This window comes from Heliconius melpomene, chromosome 16 (assembly GCF_056956725.1).
Source record: "Heliconius melpomene rosina isolate 202511_hmr_F chromosome 16, ASM5695672v1, whole genome shotgun sequence".
NCBI lineage: Eukaryota > Metazoa > Arthropoda > Insecta > Lepidoptera > Nymphalidae > Heliconius > Heliconius melpomene.
In genome coordinates, this window is record NC_140404.1 from 154,115 (window position 1) to 173,609 (window position 19,495).

Sequence of the window (19,495 nt, forward strand, 5' to 3'; positions counted from 1 at the left end):
AGTTATTACTAATAACTTATTAGTAGGTAATTTTTTTTAATAATTTCTTCCGTTTAAAAATAGCCATTTAACTATCTAAAAATAGTCATTTAAATATATTTTAATAAGTACTTGAAAAGATTAGTAGCACAGATTTATAATTACGGTACCTACTAAAAAATCCTTGCTGTGTAAAACAATTGGAAAATCCTTATTGAAACTAAAAAAATGCGGGTTGCATTAGGGTTTAATTAATGTTCACATTATCTTAAGTGCTTTGCAAACATACATTATATGAATAATCCAGTAGTAAAAGCGGGCGAAGCCGCAAGAGGGTCGCTAGTTTATAATATATTAAAGGCCGGTTGTCACACGGTCACACCTACATCTACACTACGAGTATATGTGAACACTCACACAAATGCAGAGCTCAGCTTAGACCTCGCGCACTACACTTACTTTTGTTTATGGATATTTCAATATTAGTCAATAACAGTTCAGTAATTATTTACTTCTGTAATAAGCTAAACTTATTTCTTTCAGAATTTTAAATACTTGGTGTCATAAAAAAATATACGAGGTTTAAAAATATTCAATGTTATTTAATCATAATTTTAAACAGCTATTACTAAAGCCGTGCATAATTAAATATTTCTATTGAAAAATATAATTTTAATACACAATGTAAGTACCATGTACGTATGTACTTCATATTACCTTATTCTAATTAATGTAATTTCGAGTACTTGTATCTATAATGTCCAGTCTGCACCTACCTCCTTAATTGTCACTGCTCAGGCTTAACTACTTGTAAGTAAGTAAGTACTGCAATAAACTACTTATATCTACGCATCAACACAATACTCCGGTATTATATGTGTTGCTATAGAATACCAGAAACGTGTAGGTAATGTATGGTACTTCTTACTTACCCTATAAAACATCGAAGGTACCGCTGCCACCAATTTTGCGGATTTAAAAGTTTCTAACCTAACTTCATTTGGATTTAACTCGAATATAGAAATATGGACCAAAATCTATTTAGTTTACGCTTGGCGGTGGAACAGCAGGTAGTGCAGGTCGTGCAGGTAGTGCAGGTCTGTACATTGCATAACATATTGTAGGTATGACATACCGATGTTATACATCTATACATCATGCTGGGTATAAAATTCTGAGAAAAGGCAAATATTGTTATTATTGAGTACACTTAGTCATTGAACGATTTAGTTTTATTTAAATAAATAAGATATAGTTTATTATTACAAAACCTGATGGCACGCAAATGTCAGTTAATCGCATTATGTCCGTTCGAACAAGGATTTCTGCAAGGACGTTTGTACGTATGTACAGTACAATCTCGCTAACCTACTGTCAAACAACAATAATACTTTATAGTTTCTATAATACAAACATAGGCTAACCAAATAGAAGCAATATTATTCATATGAGATGATACCTGGTTTTTTGTTACCTATTAACTAATTTAGGTTTTAAAATAATTTATTGGTAGTGCAGTGCAGTTCGTGTTCTTAAATATTTCAGGGAAGCTTCTGTTAAATTACATTTGTCAGGATTCGATGTATCGAAATGCTGGATTACGGAGATTGTATTGCACAAACATAGAGTTCGTAACTTTGATGCAATTGTAAGGGTGTGTGTACCAATGTAAAACTACTTCTACAATTTAGGCAAAAGTCTGACATATTGAAAAATATAAATTTTTGCTTTCCATTTACGCATTTTTATTATACATTTCCTCAGTACTGTTTGAAAGCCGTCGTGAGGAGTGGTGCACGATCCGAGTGTAAAGACGACGGTTGCGAGTGGTTGGGGGTTGCTTGGGGTACGATTGCTCGTGAATGAGACAACACATTCACCAAAAGGAGTAAAAATAAAAAAAAAGAAAATAAAATAAATAAAAAATCAATTTTTCACTTTATTACATTTGAATACAATCAACACGGAGCACGTGCACCGCGCTCGTAAATGCACTTAATATTTTACAATATACTGGACATCCTGGCTCGCTGACAGACTTGTGGACTTTACATTACAAATATGTGTTTAGTATCAAAACAGACCGACGGAGGACAGTGGGGAAATAAATTAATTTTATTTGAAGATCTTGCCCTGGTTGAACCTGCGCCCCTTGGAGTCGACTCCCGACCACGCGAAGTAATCCTGGACTTTCTTCTTGGTGTCCTCGCTGGAGGGGTCCAGTTTCTTCCACTCATAGGACTCGTAGTCAATCTGTAAAATTTATAATGATCGTTAAACAGTTACATACTTGTTTCAGTTCAGTTTAGTGAAGTTGATACAATAGGCAGATCCAGATAGGGATAAAAGAGGATATTTAAAAGTATAAGACACCATAATTTGTTTTTAAAGATGTATTTGCAATCAGTTCTTTACGTTTAGCAAATGTGTTTTATGCTTCTGGCTTTTAAGGCATGACTCCAATATTATTAGCAGTGGTTTTAGATGGTGGTTACTTTGGCACTCATTGGGTATATATTATGATGCATAAAATAGTACTCAACTTTCTTTTTATAATTACTTGGCAGTAATATTAGAAATGACGTTATCCATTGCCAGACACCTAAATTCTAATAAATTACGAATATAATATAGCAAAGTTGCGACAACATGCACAATTTATTATTATCATTAATTTTAATAACTTATGTGAAGAAAATCAGTATTAGTTTGTAATATTGTACCTGCCAGTCGGGCGACAGCGGGAAGGCGAGGTCCTGTCCGCGCCATACCCACACGCCCGAGATGGATGAATCGTCGTCGGCCCCGAACAGGCACACCGAGGCGAAGGCCTGCTTGCGCATCTTGTCCAGGCGCTGGAACATGCCTGCACACACACATACAAATATGGAAACATTCCTGTACACAGGCTTTTTTGTTAATATTTTGATTTTTATTTTGTTTAGAAAAAATAATGTACTATACAGGCCGAGGAAATAAAAAAATAATAAATAACCATAAATACTTGAGCTCCCTTTTATTATTACATGAAAAGAAGCTGAGATATCATCACCGTCTGAATCCTCAACATCCTATCAAATTCAAAGTCAAATTAAATACAATTTCATATTATAAAAAATATACTCCTTATAAGATAAAATCAAAGCAGCTTCACGCTGCATCTCACAAGGCAGGGTAGGCAGAGGGAACCTAGTGTAGCAACGTCGCCCTTTGCCTCGATAGCGGAGAAAAGAAATGGAAATAGAGGCATCGAAACCACAATCAGTCAGCTTACAGTGACACTGTGCTTTTGCGCGAAGATTGGATTCGTATCGTAAAATAAATATATAACTCAAAAGAAAAAAAAGCCTATTCTATAAGAACTGTATACAACAAGTATTTCTAACTCACCAGTGATAAGATTACAGCTCATGAACACCTTGGACAGCTCCTCAGGATACTTGTACTCGGCATACCAGATGGAGTAGTTCTCAGGGTCAAACTTCTGCCAGAAGTACGGGATGGAGACAGCCTCATCCTCATTGGAGTAACTGCGCTTGAAGTCGTCCATATTGAAGGTACTGAAATATTTTAATATGACATAAAACAAAAACGCCGTATAAACGTAATGAGAAGTCAGTAAATGGTAACATTGTGAGTTTTGATCCCATTTTCTTTTTTGGGCTTGTAGCAAGATAGTGGGGTTTTGAATTCTATAACTTAACATGCAATGTGCCCATGCCCATTGTAAAAATGGGCTATGCAAGGAGAACAGTGTAGAGAAAACATAAGGGAAATGTGTATAGCAACCATATAATATAATATAGCAAAAACAAAACTATCTCTAAAGTTTCCAATATATTACTGACAGACACGTAACATTAGGCAACATACCAGCCCCATTGAGAAGGCAATTGTGAAAAAATAAATGATTACAATTTACATAACTTGTGTATTATAGACCTACTATAATATAACTACATTTGTGTCTGACACAGACACTGATGGTCCCAATGTATAAACAGACATGTAAAGAGTATCTGACTGCAAAAATAACTGGTTGAGATTGATTCACACTCGAGGTAATTAAATATTTATTTAAATTTATATTATCGGTTCTGGTGTCGGCGGCAAAGCAAACTCCGCCACTCAAAATGGGGAATAGATGCAGCATGAAGCTAAGCCACGACCGGCCTCAGACCAGTACTTGCTAAGATAAGTGCATTCAATCAAATATAGATATAGCTTACCCTTTAGGTAATGAGTCAAAAGGATCCTTGGATTCTTTTGGTTTCTCCTCGAAGTCATCAGCAGGAGCAGGTTCGGGCTCTTTCTTTTTGGGTTGCTCTTTCTTTTCTGGTTTTTCTTTCTTCTCCTTTTTGCCACCCTCCTGGAAATTTATACACGCTTGTTAAAAAAAATCAAGCTTTTTCAAAGCAGGTTTGGTTTGCTTTTTCAAACGGGCAAAACTAGCGTTAAGACCTTCTATTCTTCACAATTTTCGTTATGAGAGATAATAGACAATGTTGGCTTGGCAATGTGATTTTTTAATGAATATAACACATTGTTGCCTGGAAAATAGCTGCCGCCAACATATTCATTAAAAAAACACATGAGTGCCAAATATTAAATTCAAATTCAAAATATTCTTTATTCAAATAAACTATAAAAGCACTTTTCAATCATCATTGTACATGTCAACAAAAAACTACCACCGGTTCGGAAGGCAGTTCTGCTGAGAAGAGCCGGCACGAAACTGAACAGTTGCTCTTTTCAAAGTCAATGGTATATTGTACTATTACATTAGCTGGCAGCTATCCTGCCTGACATTTAATAGACATTAATTTCATACATGTTCATCCTCCAAATATTCTTGTACAGCTTTACTTGTTAGAATTTTTTTCACTAATACTTTAAATTTTGGAAGTGGCAAACTTAGAATACACTGCGGAATTTTATTATATACATGTATACTAAGCCCAATAAAAGATTTATTAACTTTTTGGAGGCGAAAACTTGGCGTAACAAGCTTATCTTTGTTTCTCGTTCCTATCGTATGACTGTCACTATTTTTATTATGACAATGTATATTTTGTCGGACAAACAGAATATTATAATAAACAAATTGTGAAGAAACTGTAATTATACCTTTATCTTTAAAAACATCTCGCAGAGAATCTCGCGCTCTTATGTTATAAATATATCTCACGGCTCTTTTTTGGAGGACATCAATTGAATATAAATTCAATTTAAGAAGCACTGCCCCATAGCAGCATTCCATAAGATAAAATACTATGAAAATAGCTATAGTAGCTAGTAACTAGTCGGGCAGTTTCAACGTCCGTCATTTGTCTTACTTTCTTAATTGCGAACGCGGCAGAGCTGAGTTTATCTGCAAGTGCTTCCAGATGAGCATTCCACTGGAGTTTGGAATCTATAGTAACACCTAAGAAAATAGCTGATTCCGACACATTAAGAGGTTCTCCTTTAATTATTAGATTAAAAATATGTTTTTTAACATTTGGTAAAACAAACTCGATGCATTTCGTTTTTTTTGCATTTAACATTAGATTATTAACATCAAACCAACGAAGAATATGAGATAATGCACTATTCACTTCGTCATAGTTTATTTTATTTCTGTCAACCTTAAATATCGGTATCGTCCGCGAAAAGTACAATGTCACATAGGTTCTTCACATAAAAAGGCAGATCGTTAATATAAAGAAGAAATAAAAGGGGACCAAGCATAGATCCTTGTGGAATGCCCATCTAGAGGAGATCCAGATGATTTTACATTATTTATAGTTACCTTCTGGATTCATCAGTTTAGATATGAGGCAATAAGATCAAGATCAGTATCCTGTATACCATGATATAGTTTTAATAACAGAGTTACATGGTCTACACAATCAAAGGCTTTGGATAAATCACAAAACACTCCAATAGCATTTTGTGACTTCTCCCATGCGTCATAAATGTGCTTTAGGAGTGCAGCACCCACATTAACATTAAATGACCTGTTTAAACCAGGCAACCCTGGACTTGTGGCAGACTGAGAGCTGGCAACCCTTAATTTTCCAATTCGTTACGAGATTTTCTGTTAAATGGTGTGCGATTCATATAAAAAAACGTATGAGTGCAATGTTTTCCAAAAATGAGTTACAATTTTTTTTTATTAAAGGTGAATGCTGCAGGATTCTTCTAGGCAACCCAAGTGTAATCTGTTCTACTAGTCATCAAAAAACAGATCCCTGCAGATTTAAACGATGGGATCTCGAACTATGTGGAGAAACTCAATGGTATGCTTTGTCTACCGATTCCAATTAAATTAAACAATTTAAATATATTAGTGGTTTAATTCCCACCCAGTATTTAAATATTTCTGAGTAGGGATTGAATCACACACACAACTATTTTGTTTAGTCTAAGAATATCCCACTAGCACAACAGTTAATATACATAATAATTTTTATTTTCAATGTAAAGATGCATTATAATAATATAATGTAAGCTTGCAATATAATAAATAGTTTCCCAAAAATAAAAAAAACATTAAGTAATTTCTATTAAACAAATATTAAGTAAATTCTATTAAAAAATATTTGAAAAGAAAAAAATTATAATAATTACTATATCGACGGCAGCAAAGAACGTGAAGACAACTGCATTTTTGCCAGAATTGTTTTTTACATAATTCAACTCAATCTTATTGTTTAAGGATAAGTAATTACCGTGTCCCAAGTAGAAGCGAATATATGGTAGTTGACTCAGTTTGTTAGTAATTTCGAGCGAGCTAGAAAAAGACATCTACCGTATTTTGAAAAATAATAAATATATTGAAATTTTGTCCATACTAAATTGTATATAATTTTATAATAATTAATTATTCCAAATTTGAAACAGATTGTTCTTTCTTCTTTGTTGTAAAAGTTATTACATTTTTGGCTTAAAAACGCTCTCCTGAAAACTAGTGATTTTGTAGATAGCCGTTTGCTCTTTGCTGCCGTGGATATAGTCCTCCTATTTCACTATTGATAATAAGACAAAAAAAATCACAAGCCTTTTTGTTCTGGGATAGTTCCTGGTACTTCTTAGGGTCGTAGACAGGGGCGGCCTGACAAAGAGCAATGCTGCCCACTACTTTGGACACTTCAGGCTGGTTGGCAAGGGTCAGGAACCAACGCTGGACATTCACTAGTGATGACCGGAGACTGGGCTCTAGAACATTCTTTAGAAGAAAAGAATGATTTGATTTTTATATAAGAATAGAAGGTTTTTGTCTACTTTTAAGACTTTTTAAAAATATTTTTCTTTAAAAAATACATGAAAAAGATATTAAAAGTCTTGAGGCATTTGAGATAAATAAATTCAAACTAAGAACATTATTATTTATTATTGTTTGTTTATTTTATATTCTGTTTGGTTTCCTAATAAAAATATAAATAAATAAGAAGAAAAACATGATTAAAATATATAACTATGCCTTAAGCCAAATATTAAATAAATGACTACAATTAACTGCATTGAGGCATATTGTAATAAAAAGAATAACAAATTATTTGCACAATTGAGCTATTCTTAGGATGTATTGGTATTTCCGGTTAAGTAACTGAAGATGTTCAATGTGTTGGATATTCCATTAACCCACAATACCAGTGGCCAGAATTTCAAGCCACAAGTAAAAGGTACTGAGAAAATGAAATATGTGACAAACCTGGAAAGCGTGAATCAGAGTGGAGAACACAATGATGTCAGCAAGTGTGACCCTCTCTGAGACGAGGAAGGTTCGGGTGAGGAGATGGCTGTCCAACACCTTCAATGCAGCTAGCAGATCTGACTTCGCACGCTCTACATTCTATTAGATGAATATTATAATGATTTATAGTAAAAGTAAAATTATATTGTATTGGGAGTGTATTTTATATTGTCACTGTATCCTGCATACAGCATCCTAATTTCTCAAATTATTATATCCTGCTTAGAGTTAAACTCAACTGTAAGGATTAGTGTGCACTAATTTTTACTAATCATAATAGACACTTATTTTTTTTATAATATAGGAAAGCACCCATAATTCTAAACTAACTCTATAATTTCTGAGCAATATTTCTATAATATAATAGTGGAAGCAGAAGAGTTTGTTTGTTTAAACACTAAGATCCCGAAAAGTACTGGTCAGACTACTTTTTTTTGTTTTGTATGAAAGCTACACTTCTCAGGATTGCTAAAGGCTACATAACATTACGCTTTATCTCTTAGTTAGCCACTAGTAAGATATAATATTGATAAGTAACATACTTGTTTATTGAACTGCATGATGCCCAAGTATGGGAACACCCAGGCACATGAGGCTGGTAGCAGTTCACTGTCAGCCCAAGATGCCCACTGGTAGATAGCAGCTTGAGAGGCCACGTCTGATCCACGAAGAGCGGCATTAGCGACTAGAATATTAAAATATACTTTTAGAAAACAAAGTTGTGTGTAGCAAAATTCGAACCTAGACCTATTAATAATAATAATAAATGTACATTATTGCACTTTTAAAAATAAATCAAACATTGTAAAACCTTAAAAGAAAAAAATAATACAGTCGAATTGAGAACCTCGTTCTCTTACAGAAGTCAGTTAAAAATAATAAAAAAGAACAATAAAGCAGCCTTATTGCTAAAAGCGATCACTTCCAGGCAACCTTTGGATGTTGGAGTTGTATTAAAGGTGGGCGGTCCACTAATAAAATATTTACACAATTATAATATAACAGTGTTATAAATTTAAATAATGACTTCCCAACTTTTATTAAATGTGCTGAATTAATGCGCTGTCTGCATCTGTACTAGTAAGAATGAAACCACTGAACCACCTCAGGAGATATGTTAAAACAATGCAAGCATTACTGAAGTTCAGCAAAGTCAGCATGGTAACCTTTTGAATATCCATACCGTCTGATGTTATCGGTGACCTTGACTAAAGCAGTAGTTGTACTATGACCATGACAAAAGCCAGATTGTAATGGATTTAAGAGATTATGCTATGATGATTCTAAAAATATAATATTCTTTGAAAATGTAAAAAATATTAAGCTCTTTTTTGAACAGTTGATGGAAATACAAAAAGTCAAAAATTTGAGTTGTTAATCATATGAGTTGACTCCTTCTTAATAATTATAATAAATCATTAAACTAAACACCAGTTAATTAACTGTAAAAATGAAAGGTTATAAACTTATAATGAATATTATTACAATTATAAGGAAAAAATACAAACTCACCGTAGTAAGCGATGGCATTGCTCTCGGTGAGGAGAACTTTTCCGTCGGCACTTTCGTATGCCGGGACCTAAAATAATTGTAAAACATTACACGTCACCGTCAAAAACATCTGTTGAGATAACACAATCACTACATATGCTGCATGCTGCATTAAGCCACTCACTTTGCCGGCCGGGAACTTCTTTAGGAACTCCTCGGACTTATTGCTCTCCCCAAACACAAAGTTGGGAGCTACTTTCACGTCGGCTCCGGAGTACTGTGCGGCGATCAACGCCTTATAAGCACGGAAATTTTCCGGATAAGTGTAAAGTACCTGCGAAAAATAAACACGAATACTATTAGAGGATACGATTTAGCTTTTATCTTATTCATAGTTACATCTACGATGGTTAGATTGCAGAGATAATGTAATATTAATATAAACCTACCCCGGCCGCCATGGTTGAGGTCTATTAGGAAAGAGAAAAGGAAGGGGAAGGGGTCAGGGAGGGTGCATGGATGACATTGACATTTATAACGGATCGTTAAGAAATAATTTCACTTTGAAATCATATGTTAAGATAAAGTAATTATTACCACTAGAACAATATTTGCTTTATAAAACACTTCATTCTCCTATTACAATTTTATTTAAAAAAAATATATTATAAGAACATTATACTTATATTTATAGAATATCATTATTTTTAGTCTACATTATCTTATTTGTAATCTTTTGAATCTGTCAAATTTATTTAGATCGATCATCGGTGGTGCATCTAGCAGAGGGGTCGTCTACCGTCTTTGATTGCCAATTTTCAACATCACTTCTATTTAAAAAAACTTTTTTCATATTTGATCATATTCGTATTTTAATTGAGTGTGATACAATACTAACAAAATGGTAAGTCTTGCTGAGACAGCTAAATTCAGCTTTGACGACTTTTTATTGGTTCTTCTGGGTGCTGATCGGTGCTTTTTTAATAATATCACGATCGTATTACCTTATATTAGCTTACTTATATATTTAAAAAAAAGCATTTTTAAATAAAAAGTTATCTTGTCAAAATATTAAAAAATATATATTACTACCATAGCCTTGTGTAGCAACTGTATAGTACGGTCTTATATTTGCAGGGCAATGAAAACTCAATTCCTATGGAGCTTTGTTCAAACTGTAAGTATTAAACTGAATACAACTAACTCCTGTCTTCTTCACCTTTCTGTGATTATTTTACTTGCCTTACGACCAATGTTTGATTGCATACTATTGTTCTGTTCTGTTACCAGTAATCTTTTTAAAGCAGACAATTGCCCTACAAATAACAACCCTTTTCGTAATTACTAGCATATACTTGACTTATGTTTATATATTAGTTTCCGTGCAAGAAGAGTAGTGGAATACATATGAGTGATGAATAGGGTGTGCGTAAGAAGCATAACATGAGGTTTGTTTCAGCACGTGTTAACTGCATTGATTTTAAGGTGGAGAACTGTGAGTGTCGTAGTGTCACTCGCCCATGTTCATCTCCATGTTGACACCACGTAGCACGTACACCCCCATATCCAGAACAATTTTTTTATATATCAAATTTAAACTAATACCAAATAAAATTAATTAGTCCATACCTATCAATATATTGGATATATTCACTTACTGTAAAATATATTTTATAGGATAAAATAGATTTATTTTAATTGGAAACACCATAAATCATTAAATCTGAATGTTGATAGGCTTCTACAAAATGAGTGACATTTAAAATTAAAGTTTTGCTTGCTATCATAAATGTTGAACACAAAGTAAATTTCATACTTTGTTTGTTAAAAGCCTAAAAGGTGTAATCCTTGAATTTTGAAATGAAATTTACTTTGAGTTCTTTTTAATAGAGAATCATTTCATCTAAAAAATTTTATTCAATTGTGGTTGTGGGTTCGATTCCCATTTGAGGGAATATTTTCATTTCCTTTGTTACTAGTCTTGTTTGACTAGTTGTGGTCATGAATTTGGCCATCCAATATGCAGTCATGAAAATTGGATGGTGTCTGGGAAACAAAGTGTTTTTGCACTGTGCTCCCTCTGCATGTAACTATAACCAAATACATAATAAAAAGGAAAAATAGATATTCAGTGTAATCAGTGTGCAAGATTGCTGCACGCTATTTCTTAGATGAAAGCTTATCTCTGTGTTTGTTTTAGATATGTTTTGTTTGTTTTCCTTATCTTGTATCTTAAAATATCTAAAAATTGTTCTGGATGTACATAGAGTGAGTTGGGCTAGTGCATCCGCATCACCCGCGCCTCCTAGAGTCTAGACACTTAGACACTTATTGTGAATGTTTGACTGTTGATCGTTAGATGTGAGGAATGTGTGTGATGGGAGATGTCAGCTATGACTTTTACAAAAGCATATATTGCTGAAATATATATATATATATATTTATTTTGAGATAACTCCACATTTTTTTAAAAAAGTTATTTATAACCCTAAAGTTTCTTTTAACTCTTAGTATATAATGTAATTTATCATAGCTATATAAATATATGATTAGACTTTGGTTATCTGACCTCTCTCATTGCTCGGTGTTAGCGTCGTGCTTTACTGTACATATAGGCAGGCAGAAGGCAGGGGGCAGAGCACGGGGACCACAATAGCTTTGTATGTTAATTATAGACTAGCTGGTCACGCCTACACGCGACAGGCCATCGCGGACTTATTACATTTGCCCCGCGTACTGTACTATATATAATAATACTAACATAGTATATACTCGTAGAGCTTCGTCTTGGGGTAATTACTATTCAGTTAGCATACAATAGTTCCGCTTAGAACGATGCGTCGCGAATCGCGATTGTTGTCGCTGTAAACTTACTTAAAACTACAGTTAATTATACAGACATATCGATTTAGTAATTGGGTGTAAAATATTTAGTTGAATTTAGAGGGGTATGTAATTTTATAACAAACGTTATACCATACAATAAGACAGTGTACATAGCCACCGCAAGTAGCGCACGGGGGTACAAGGGGGTACGACCGGGTACAGAGGGGCTGTGGGTCTACATGATGTGTGTGCACAGTCGACGCCGACGAGATCCGGCGGCTCGGCAAGCGGTTCCGCAAGCTGGACCTGGACAACTCGGGCGCGCTGTCCATCGACGAGTTCATGTCGCTGCCGGAGTTGCAGCAGAACCCGCTCGTGCAGCGCGTCATCGACATATTCGACGCGGACGGCAATGGCGAGGTGAATATCTTACTTAACACCATGTTACAACTGCAGTACCGGTGATGTGTCGTGGCCTTCTGAACTATTGCGCATTGTCTACTTCATCTTCCGCTAACGTCAGTGCGGCCACGACTCTTCGACCGTACCTTTTCTTTTGTTGGGAAAATAGACAAAATGTACCTAATTACCTATTATTATTTTTTTTAGCAACATTGCTTGAAAGGTAGGGCAAAATTCAAATTCAAATGAACCTGTAACTATCTCGTACAACTAATTATCTATAGTAACAGTTATGTGATGGCGTGCAAAATTTTCCTACTACTATTTATTTTATTCAATTAATAAAATGTTTAATTTCTGAACTTATTCCTTACTAGTGGGCCCGTGCAGGGCAACCCCTCTTGAAATAGAGATATTAATAAAGAAATTGTAAATTAAGTAAAAAAGATTCAGTCAATTCAGTAAAACAGTTGTATAAAATAACTGTTACGGCGATTGGCAAATTTGTCGAACTAAGTATTTTAAATTGACATAACTTTTTTATTTATGAACCGATTGTAATAAAATAAAATCTATATGTTTTTGGAAGCTTGCCAGAATCCAATAGTGAAAACCGCATCTAAATCGGTTAAGTCGATCCTCAGATTAGCGATAATAAACGCACAGACAAACGGACAAACAGACAAAATATATATAAGCACAATATAAAATGCACCATGGTTCACTAGAAACTAGAAATACATGATTACTCGAATATTCTAACTGTCAAGGAAGAGGCAAAGACATACGCTAGTAAGTACAAGGAAATACTCCAAAAGCACACAAATCAACTGGCAAGGGCCCTGGTAAATAACATTGATGACATCACAGGACTTAAACAATGGCAAATACTGCAACTAGACCAGAGATACTAAATTGAGGGTGGACTATGCTGAACATGGGAGGAAAATATTTACTGAAGTACTTCCTGCTAGAAGGACAAGGACATAACATATTATTATGGCTAGATAGCCAGTGGCAAATTTAAGAAAAATAAAAAATATATGTATAGGTATGAAAAAATAACCTGGACAAAAGGAGGCATCCATATGGATGGAAATTATATGAGTCACCTTAGATTTGCTGCTGATATTACTATATTATCTGAACAACCTAAAGAATTATAAACAATGATAAACACTTTAAATCAAGAAAGTCACAAGTTGGCTTAGAAATGAACCCTTGTAAAACGAACAAAAATGTATACAAACAAAATAGAACAAAAAATCAAGGTAACTCAACGAAAAATAGAGAGAAGTATATTGAAAGTAAGGAAAATACAAAAAGTTAATAATCACAAGAAAAAAATAATATATTGGGTGCATTCACCCAAGCCCTGATATTAAAATGGCGGTGGGCTGGGCACATTTCACGTTATACTGATAACAGATGGGCAATTTAAACAACAAGATAGAAGGGTCCAGTTGGGAAATTATATGTTGGTAGACCAATTAGCCGGTGGGCTGATGGTATTAAAAAAACTGCTGGACAAAGTTGGATGACTGGGGAAAAACAGAAAGTTGTGGAACGAAATGGAGTAGGCCCATACCCAAGACAATGGGGTCTATATTACCAAAACAAAACTTAATAATAATATTAATAACTAACAAACTAATTTCTAAGATATTTAAAGTACTAATATTTACTATGTTAGTAATATTTAACTAACAATATTTTTATAAACAGTGATAATATGTGAAATAAAAGGCTTATTTTTATTATTATTATAATGTACTTATATGAAAATTAATGACATCGTCACATTTAGGAATCGTGATCTCCTAATCACGATGGTTGTGAATTTAATTGCCATCTGTAGTGTCTATTTTCTCCATTGTCGATGCTATCACGGCGCAATGGTGAGGTGGTGTGAGTCATACTAACCAAACACGACGGTTATGGGTTTGATTCCCAGTCGGAGGAATGAATTATTGTCATCTTAGAATATGGGGAACGGCGTGTCTTGACACTAGGTTAGGCAGAGGAAACTGAAGTGCAACTTTTCCTTTTTCCACCAGTACTGAAAATAAACGCTTTCTTTAACATTAATCTATAATCAATTGATGGCAACTTGTGTGTGTGTGTATTAAAGGTGGATTTCAAGGAGTTCATCCAGGGCGTGTCTCAGTTCAGCGTGAAGGGCGACAAGCTGTCCAAGTTGCGTTTCGCGTTCCGCATATACGACATGGACAACGACGGCTTCATATCCAACGGTGAATTGTTTCAGGTAAATTACTTCTTTTATATTTACTAAATTATTTCAAAATTAAGAATGTAATGTTGTGTGAATTTGAATCGTACTGAGATTTGAACTGACACCCTTCCTGGAATGTGGGATAAAACATGAAAGCGCTCTTACTAATTAAGCTGTTAACACTAAAAACCATAATGTAAGGTGTTAATAGTATACAAATGTTAAAACAAAGCAATATAAAAAACTTATAATAAGATGTTTTTCTGTATAGATACCTTATACAATAAGTTATTACAATATGTTATCGTAAGAAGATTTTAATTGGGGCACAGCGTGACTGTAGACACCAACGGATTCGGGTCTTGAAAATTGTGCGGTTCGTGGGGAACGAAGAATTTGTTCAATATGATTCCCTCTGCCTTCCCTAAAATACACGTGATACAGCGTAAACAAATGATCAGTAATAAGAGCCTGGTAAAATGCGGGATATAGCGTGAACATGATTTTTTTAATTATATTAACCAATTAAATTCTAATATTATAAAGATGAAGTGTTTGCTTTAACTATTGGTTCCAACTAAGAGAGTCAGTTGTTGTCTTTGGGAGGAGATTGCATCTTGGTAACCTGATGTCACAACTACCTCGTAGTCGCTTAGAATGTGGCATGTGTCATAATATTATAATTGCCAGTTGGCAAGCAAAACCGCAAGCTAGTATACTAATGTAATATCACACATCGCTATCACCCAATACATCCATATAAGATAACAAATAGACAATAATACAAGAATATTTTCCACAAATTCCAGGTATTGAAAATGATGGTGGGCAACAATCTAAAGGACACGCAGCTCCAACAAATTGTTGATAAGACCATAGTATTCGCTGATAAGGACGAGGATGGTAAAATATCATTCGAGGAGTTCTGCAATGTCGTTGGAAATACCGACATTCACAAAAAAATGGTTGTCGATGTCTAGAAACTAGTGTACACGCTACTACACCAGCCGACACTCGGACACTCTTGCCATATTGATGTTATTCTGAGATCTGTCGTAGTGTCGGTTACTGGTACTTTCTCTAGCTAGAGCACTATACAATATCGTGACACTCTCTCTTATTATCTATTTATAAATTAATACTTAAGGAATTTTAGTTATATTGAAGATTTTTTCTATTTAATTTATAGTGTTGTTTTTTTTGTGTAAAGGATTATATTTTAAAGGCAATTTTCTTTTAAATACATTATTTTTTAGGTTGTCTAGTTATTAGAGACCGATCGAATATTAGGATTACGTTTTGGTTTTACGATTTTCTATGGAAATTGAGATATATATTGAAAAGTTTCGGTTTCGGCTGTAAATCTTGTTTCAGTCGGTTACTAATAGTTATTTAAACGAGAGCGGGTGTCACTTCAAATAAGGCATAAAAACATATATTTACTTCATCATATTAGATATACATATATTATATAGTAACTCTGCAACTCTAGTAGTTAAATGGATTGTAATTTTTTCTTATAGTTTTGTTACAGTTGATTTAATTTGATTGTTATTTAGTATTTTATGTTAAAATAGGTGTCGGTGTCGGTCTTCAGTAACTTAGGAAGGAAACATTCTTTTTCTTACTTAGGAAATAGCACAAAAGTGTATTGGAAGTAAATTTTGTAAAAATTTTATCTCTAATCAGTCACATCCTGTACAATGTTGATTAACTAAAATATTTTAGTTTTATTGTTATCAAAGAATTATTTAAATTTAATGTGAATAACATGTATAAATGTTTACTGTATATGCAAGTTACAATCGCAAAAAAATAAGTTATTGCTAGTCCATTAGAACACAATAAATAGCTTAAAAAACTAAAAGACATGCTTTTCTGCAGCAAGTGCTACAATTTCTTGAGTTTCAAATCATATAATGGACGACAGTTTCCACTTCCGTATCCGTCCCTGTTTTTCATTTCCGAAGGGGGCTCTAGACTCTTAAGTATCCAAAGCCCTGCTAGTCGAAAGGTACTAGAGCTCTTAAGTCTGGGACCCTATTGCCTTGGACCTTAGAGTTCTAGAGCCTTAACATCCTGGGGACCAAAAGTCTAGCAACCCTACGGTCCTGGAATCATAGGATCCTAGATTCCTAGAGTTCTAGAGCCCTAGAAAGGCTTTTCGGACTTCCCTCGCTGTTTATATATATAAGAATATAAATGAATGAATTTACCTATTATTAAAAATTTTGTTATTCTCAAATTATATTTGTGTACTCAGAACAGAGTAAATAAATAAATAAATATTTAAAAGTATATTAAAATTTGAAAGTAGCGGGATCAAACCTGCTCCGCTTGCACCTTTAAAAAGTCCCTACTAGTAGTAGATAACATAAAATAAAACACTAATTGTTAGTGCAGTGTAGTCCTTGATCCGATCTCAGTCTTATTTGGGAAACAATGAGATTCATACTATCGTTTCAGTCATGATAGTAACAATGTTTGTCAAACAACAATATGAGATCGGACCGAGGACGAATAGTGAGTGAAGGCTTTCAGAGGGCGCGGACGGTCCACCAGCACCAGGAGTGTGGTTTCGAGTCAACTTACGTTTAAATTGTGATTTTCGTTATCACAAAAACAGAAAGAAAGGTTAAATAGCGAGTTGTGAAGTACTATTTGCATACATATAGCCTAGAGCTACTAGACCATCTATCTTGCAAATCCCTCATTCTTTCAATATATCAACTATAATTTAATAATGCACTATGAATCATAATAATTACTTATTTATAATTAATTTGATTACTTAATTTAATATAGTTTTCATTAGTAAGAACATTCTAGAATTAATCTATTGAATTCTACAAAAAGTACTTTAATTTCATAACAAGGGTTTGTGTGTATGAATAGCGGTGTTAGAAAATTAATTGTACAAATATATGAAAAATTATATAATTTCATAATTTACCCAAATAATATTGTTTTGTGAGAACGTAACAGGGATCTTCCTGGTACATAACTCTTATAACTTTAAAAAAATATTTTGTAAATTTAAACTGGTTCAAATCAAGTTATTAGTCACTTTTATTAATATTAAATACAGCACGAATATAGTTGTATTTGCGTACCAATAGTTATAAATAGATCGTTGGATTATTTACTTCTAATAGAAAAAATGGCCCTACAGACCAACAAAGTGATCCTATGAGGATTACGTTTGTTCTTTTGAGAATGGAATCCAATAAATGTAAATAGTATGAAATACATATAGGTCTCGTGAACACAATCCGCTAAAAACATAACAGTCAGTAGTTTATCGCACGTGAATCTTTAATATCTAGTCACATTTGTTGTGGTTTTTATATTTTACGCCAATAAATACATATATACATACATATATGAAGTTGTCCGTTCATTTGTTGCGTTTCATATTATAATTATTATACAAAAGACGCTTTCGGCTTTCAAATAATTTGGAAATACGTTTCAATTCTTTAATTCGCTATGGATGTGGAATCCGCCTTACTACCGGGTAGGCGGACTTCTGCACGTAGACTCTATATAACGACACTGAAGAGACTCTGTACTTTATGAAATATACATGCGCATGCATGTACATCTTTTATACTTTTTTGATGTGCAAGGTAATGTTATGAAAATAGGAAAACCGAATAAATAACCTTTTTAAAGTAATTTTGTTACATATTGACAATAGTTATTTGTGACGTTACTTACTTCCGGGGATTTCGACGCTTCAAGAGAGTTTGTCGCACAGAGATTACACACTATTTATAATTCGAAAATTTTAAAAAATAAATAAATCATAAATAAAAAAAACATAAAAGCCTTATCGGGGAACGACGACATTAAACACTCGACTCGAGTAGTTTTGGTGTTTATTATAATTGCTTTCGAATTTTCAAACAAACAATGGGTTTTGTAATAAAAGTGTTATGTAATAATACATAATTACGGAAATTGCTATAATAGGTGCGAGGTGCGAGGTGCGAGGCGGGCGGTAGACTTTATATGCAGAGGCGACACTTGCCCTCTATAATGGCACAATAAACTCAATGTTGCTTTTTTATTTAAATTCAATTATTGTTTTCATATGTCATATGGACAAATTTTTTCCGTCTCTGATCTTTATATATATAAAAAAATGTTTGTCTGTATGTCACGGCATCAAGTAATATCAGGAAAGTACTAGAAATGTATAAATAAAATATTTTTTCATATGACATTTATATATATATGTATTCAAAATAACATTGTGACTTGAATCTATATTCCTATACTAATATTATAAAACTCAGCTAATCTCAGAAAGTACTAGTTGAAAAAATCTTTTTGTGTTGTAAATAGGGTACACCTACTTTATCAGAGTTACCTCCTGCACTTGCTGTTTGTCATCGTTTGTCATAGAGTACTTTTAGTTATTTACAGTAAATGCTAGTTTTAATATATTTTTTAAAGTACAAAATATATTTAGATCAAGATGTTAATGTCGTAGTTCCCGCACCAACTGTACTGTTATATCTTGTAATTATCTAAGTATATGCAATATATATAAGTGATAAAAAATTCTTAATAGATCAGTAGCTAGCGAGTCCTATGAGTCTGTTCTTAATTAGAACTGATTATAAGTTTTAATAAATTTTCAATTTCACCTTATGTAGTTTTTTTCATCCTAATTTGGAACAAAAAGACATCATGATGTGTTTGCCCTATGCAGAGAAAACCACATGACAATGTTTAAGACAAGAGATGCATGAAGCTATGAAAATGTAAAAGAAATATGCTAATGGCATGTAACTGTAAGTGCAATGGTGGTGGATTTG

At 33.6% G+C, this 19,495-nt stretch overlaps 2 protein-coding genes across 4 annotated transcripts; one reads left to right on the forward strand and one right to left on the reverse strand.

Moving 5' to 3' along the window:
* Positions 1-1,889: 1,889 nt before the first annotated feature.
* eEF1gamma (elongation factor 1-gamma) lies at positions 1,890-11,904 on the reverse strand. 2 transcript variants are annotated; one of them, XM_085198990.1, is made up of 10 exons: positions 11,778-11,904; positions 9,393-9,542; positions 9,230-9,296; positions 8,260-8,402; positions 7,676-7,816; positions 7,022-7,189; positions 4,209-4,348; positions 3,370-3,539; positions 2,703-2,845; positions 1,890-2,232 (listed from the first exon to the last, which is right to left on the reverse strand). In XM_085198990.1, exons 1-10 carry the CDS (start codon positions 11,784-11,786, stop codon positions 2,095-2,097), a joined length of 1,269 nt encoding a protein of 422 aa, XP_085055116.1. In that variant the 5' UTR covers positions 11,787-11,904; the 3' UTR covers positions 1,890-2,094. The 2 variants fall into 2 exon arrangements, with proteins under 2 accessions (XP_085055116.1, XP_085055115.1); XM_085198989.1 differs by lacking the exon at positions 11,778-11,904 and adding an exon at positions 9,658-9,799.
* LOC146530602 (calcineurin subunit B type 2) lies at positions 9,965-19,323 on the forward strand. 2 transcript variants are annotated; one of them, XM_085198991.1, is made up of 6 exons: positions 9,965-10,112; positions 10,346-10,385; positions 10,668-10,703; positions 12,291-12,454; positions 14,568-14,702; positions 15,479-19,323. In XM_085198991.1, the coding sequence occupies exons 1-6, from the start codon at positions 10,110-10,112 to the stop codon at positions 15,647-15,649; spliced, it is 549 nt and encodes a 182-aa protein (XP_085055117.1). In that variant the 5' UTR covers positions 9,965-10,109; the 3' UTR covers positions 15,650-19,323. The 2 variants fall into 2 exon arrangements, with proteins under 2 accessions (XP_085055117.1, XP_085055118.1); XM_085198992.1 differs by lacking the exon at positions 10,668-10,703 and having other exon boundaries at positions 9,966-10,112.
* The last annotated feature ends 172 nt before the right edge of the window (positions 19,324-19,495 follow it).

Excerpts from the sequence above, each read along its gene's own strand:
- eEF1gamma (XM_085198989.1), bottom strand. Across the intron at positions 9,297-9,392 it reads AGAAGTTCCCGGCCGGCAAA|GTCCCGGCATACGAAAGTGC; the intron begins GTGAGTGGCTTA and ends CAATTATTTTAG. Across the intron at positions 2,233-2,702 it reads CGCTGTCGCCCGACTGGCAG|ATTGACTACGAGTCCTATGA; the intron begins GTACAATATTAC and ends TAAATTTTACAG.
- LOC146530602 (XM_085198991.1), top strand. Across the intron at positions 10,386-10,667 it reads TATGGAGCTTTGTTCAAACT|CACGTGTTAACTGCATTGAT; the intron begins GTAAGTATTAAA and ends GGTTTGTTTCAG. Across the intron at positions 10,704-12,290 it reads TGATTTTAAGGTGGAGAACT|TCGACGCCGACGAGATCCGG; the intron begins GTGAGTGTCGTA and ends GTGTGTGCACAG.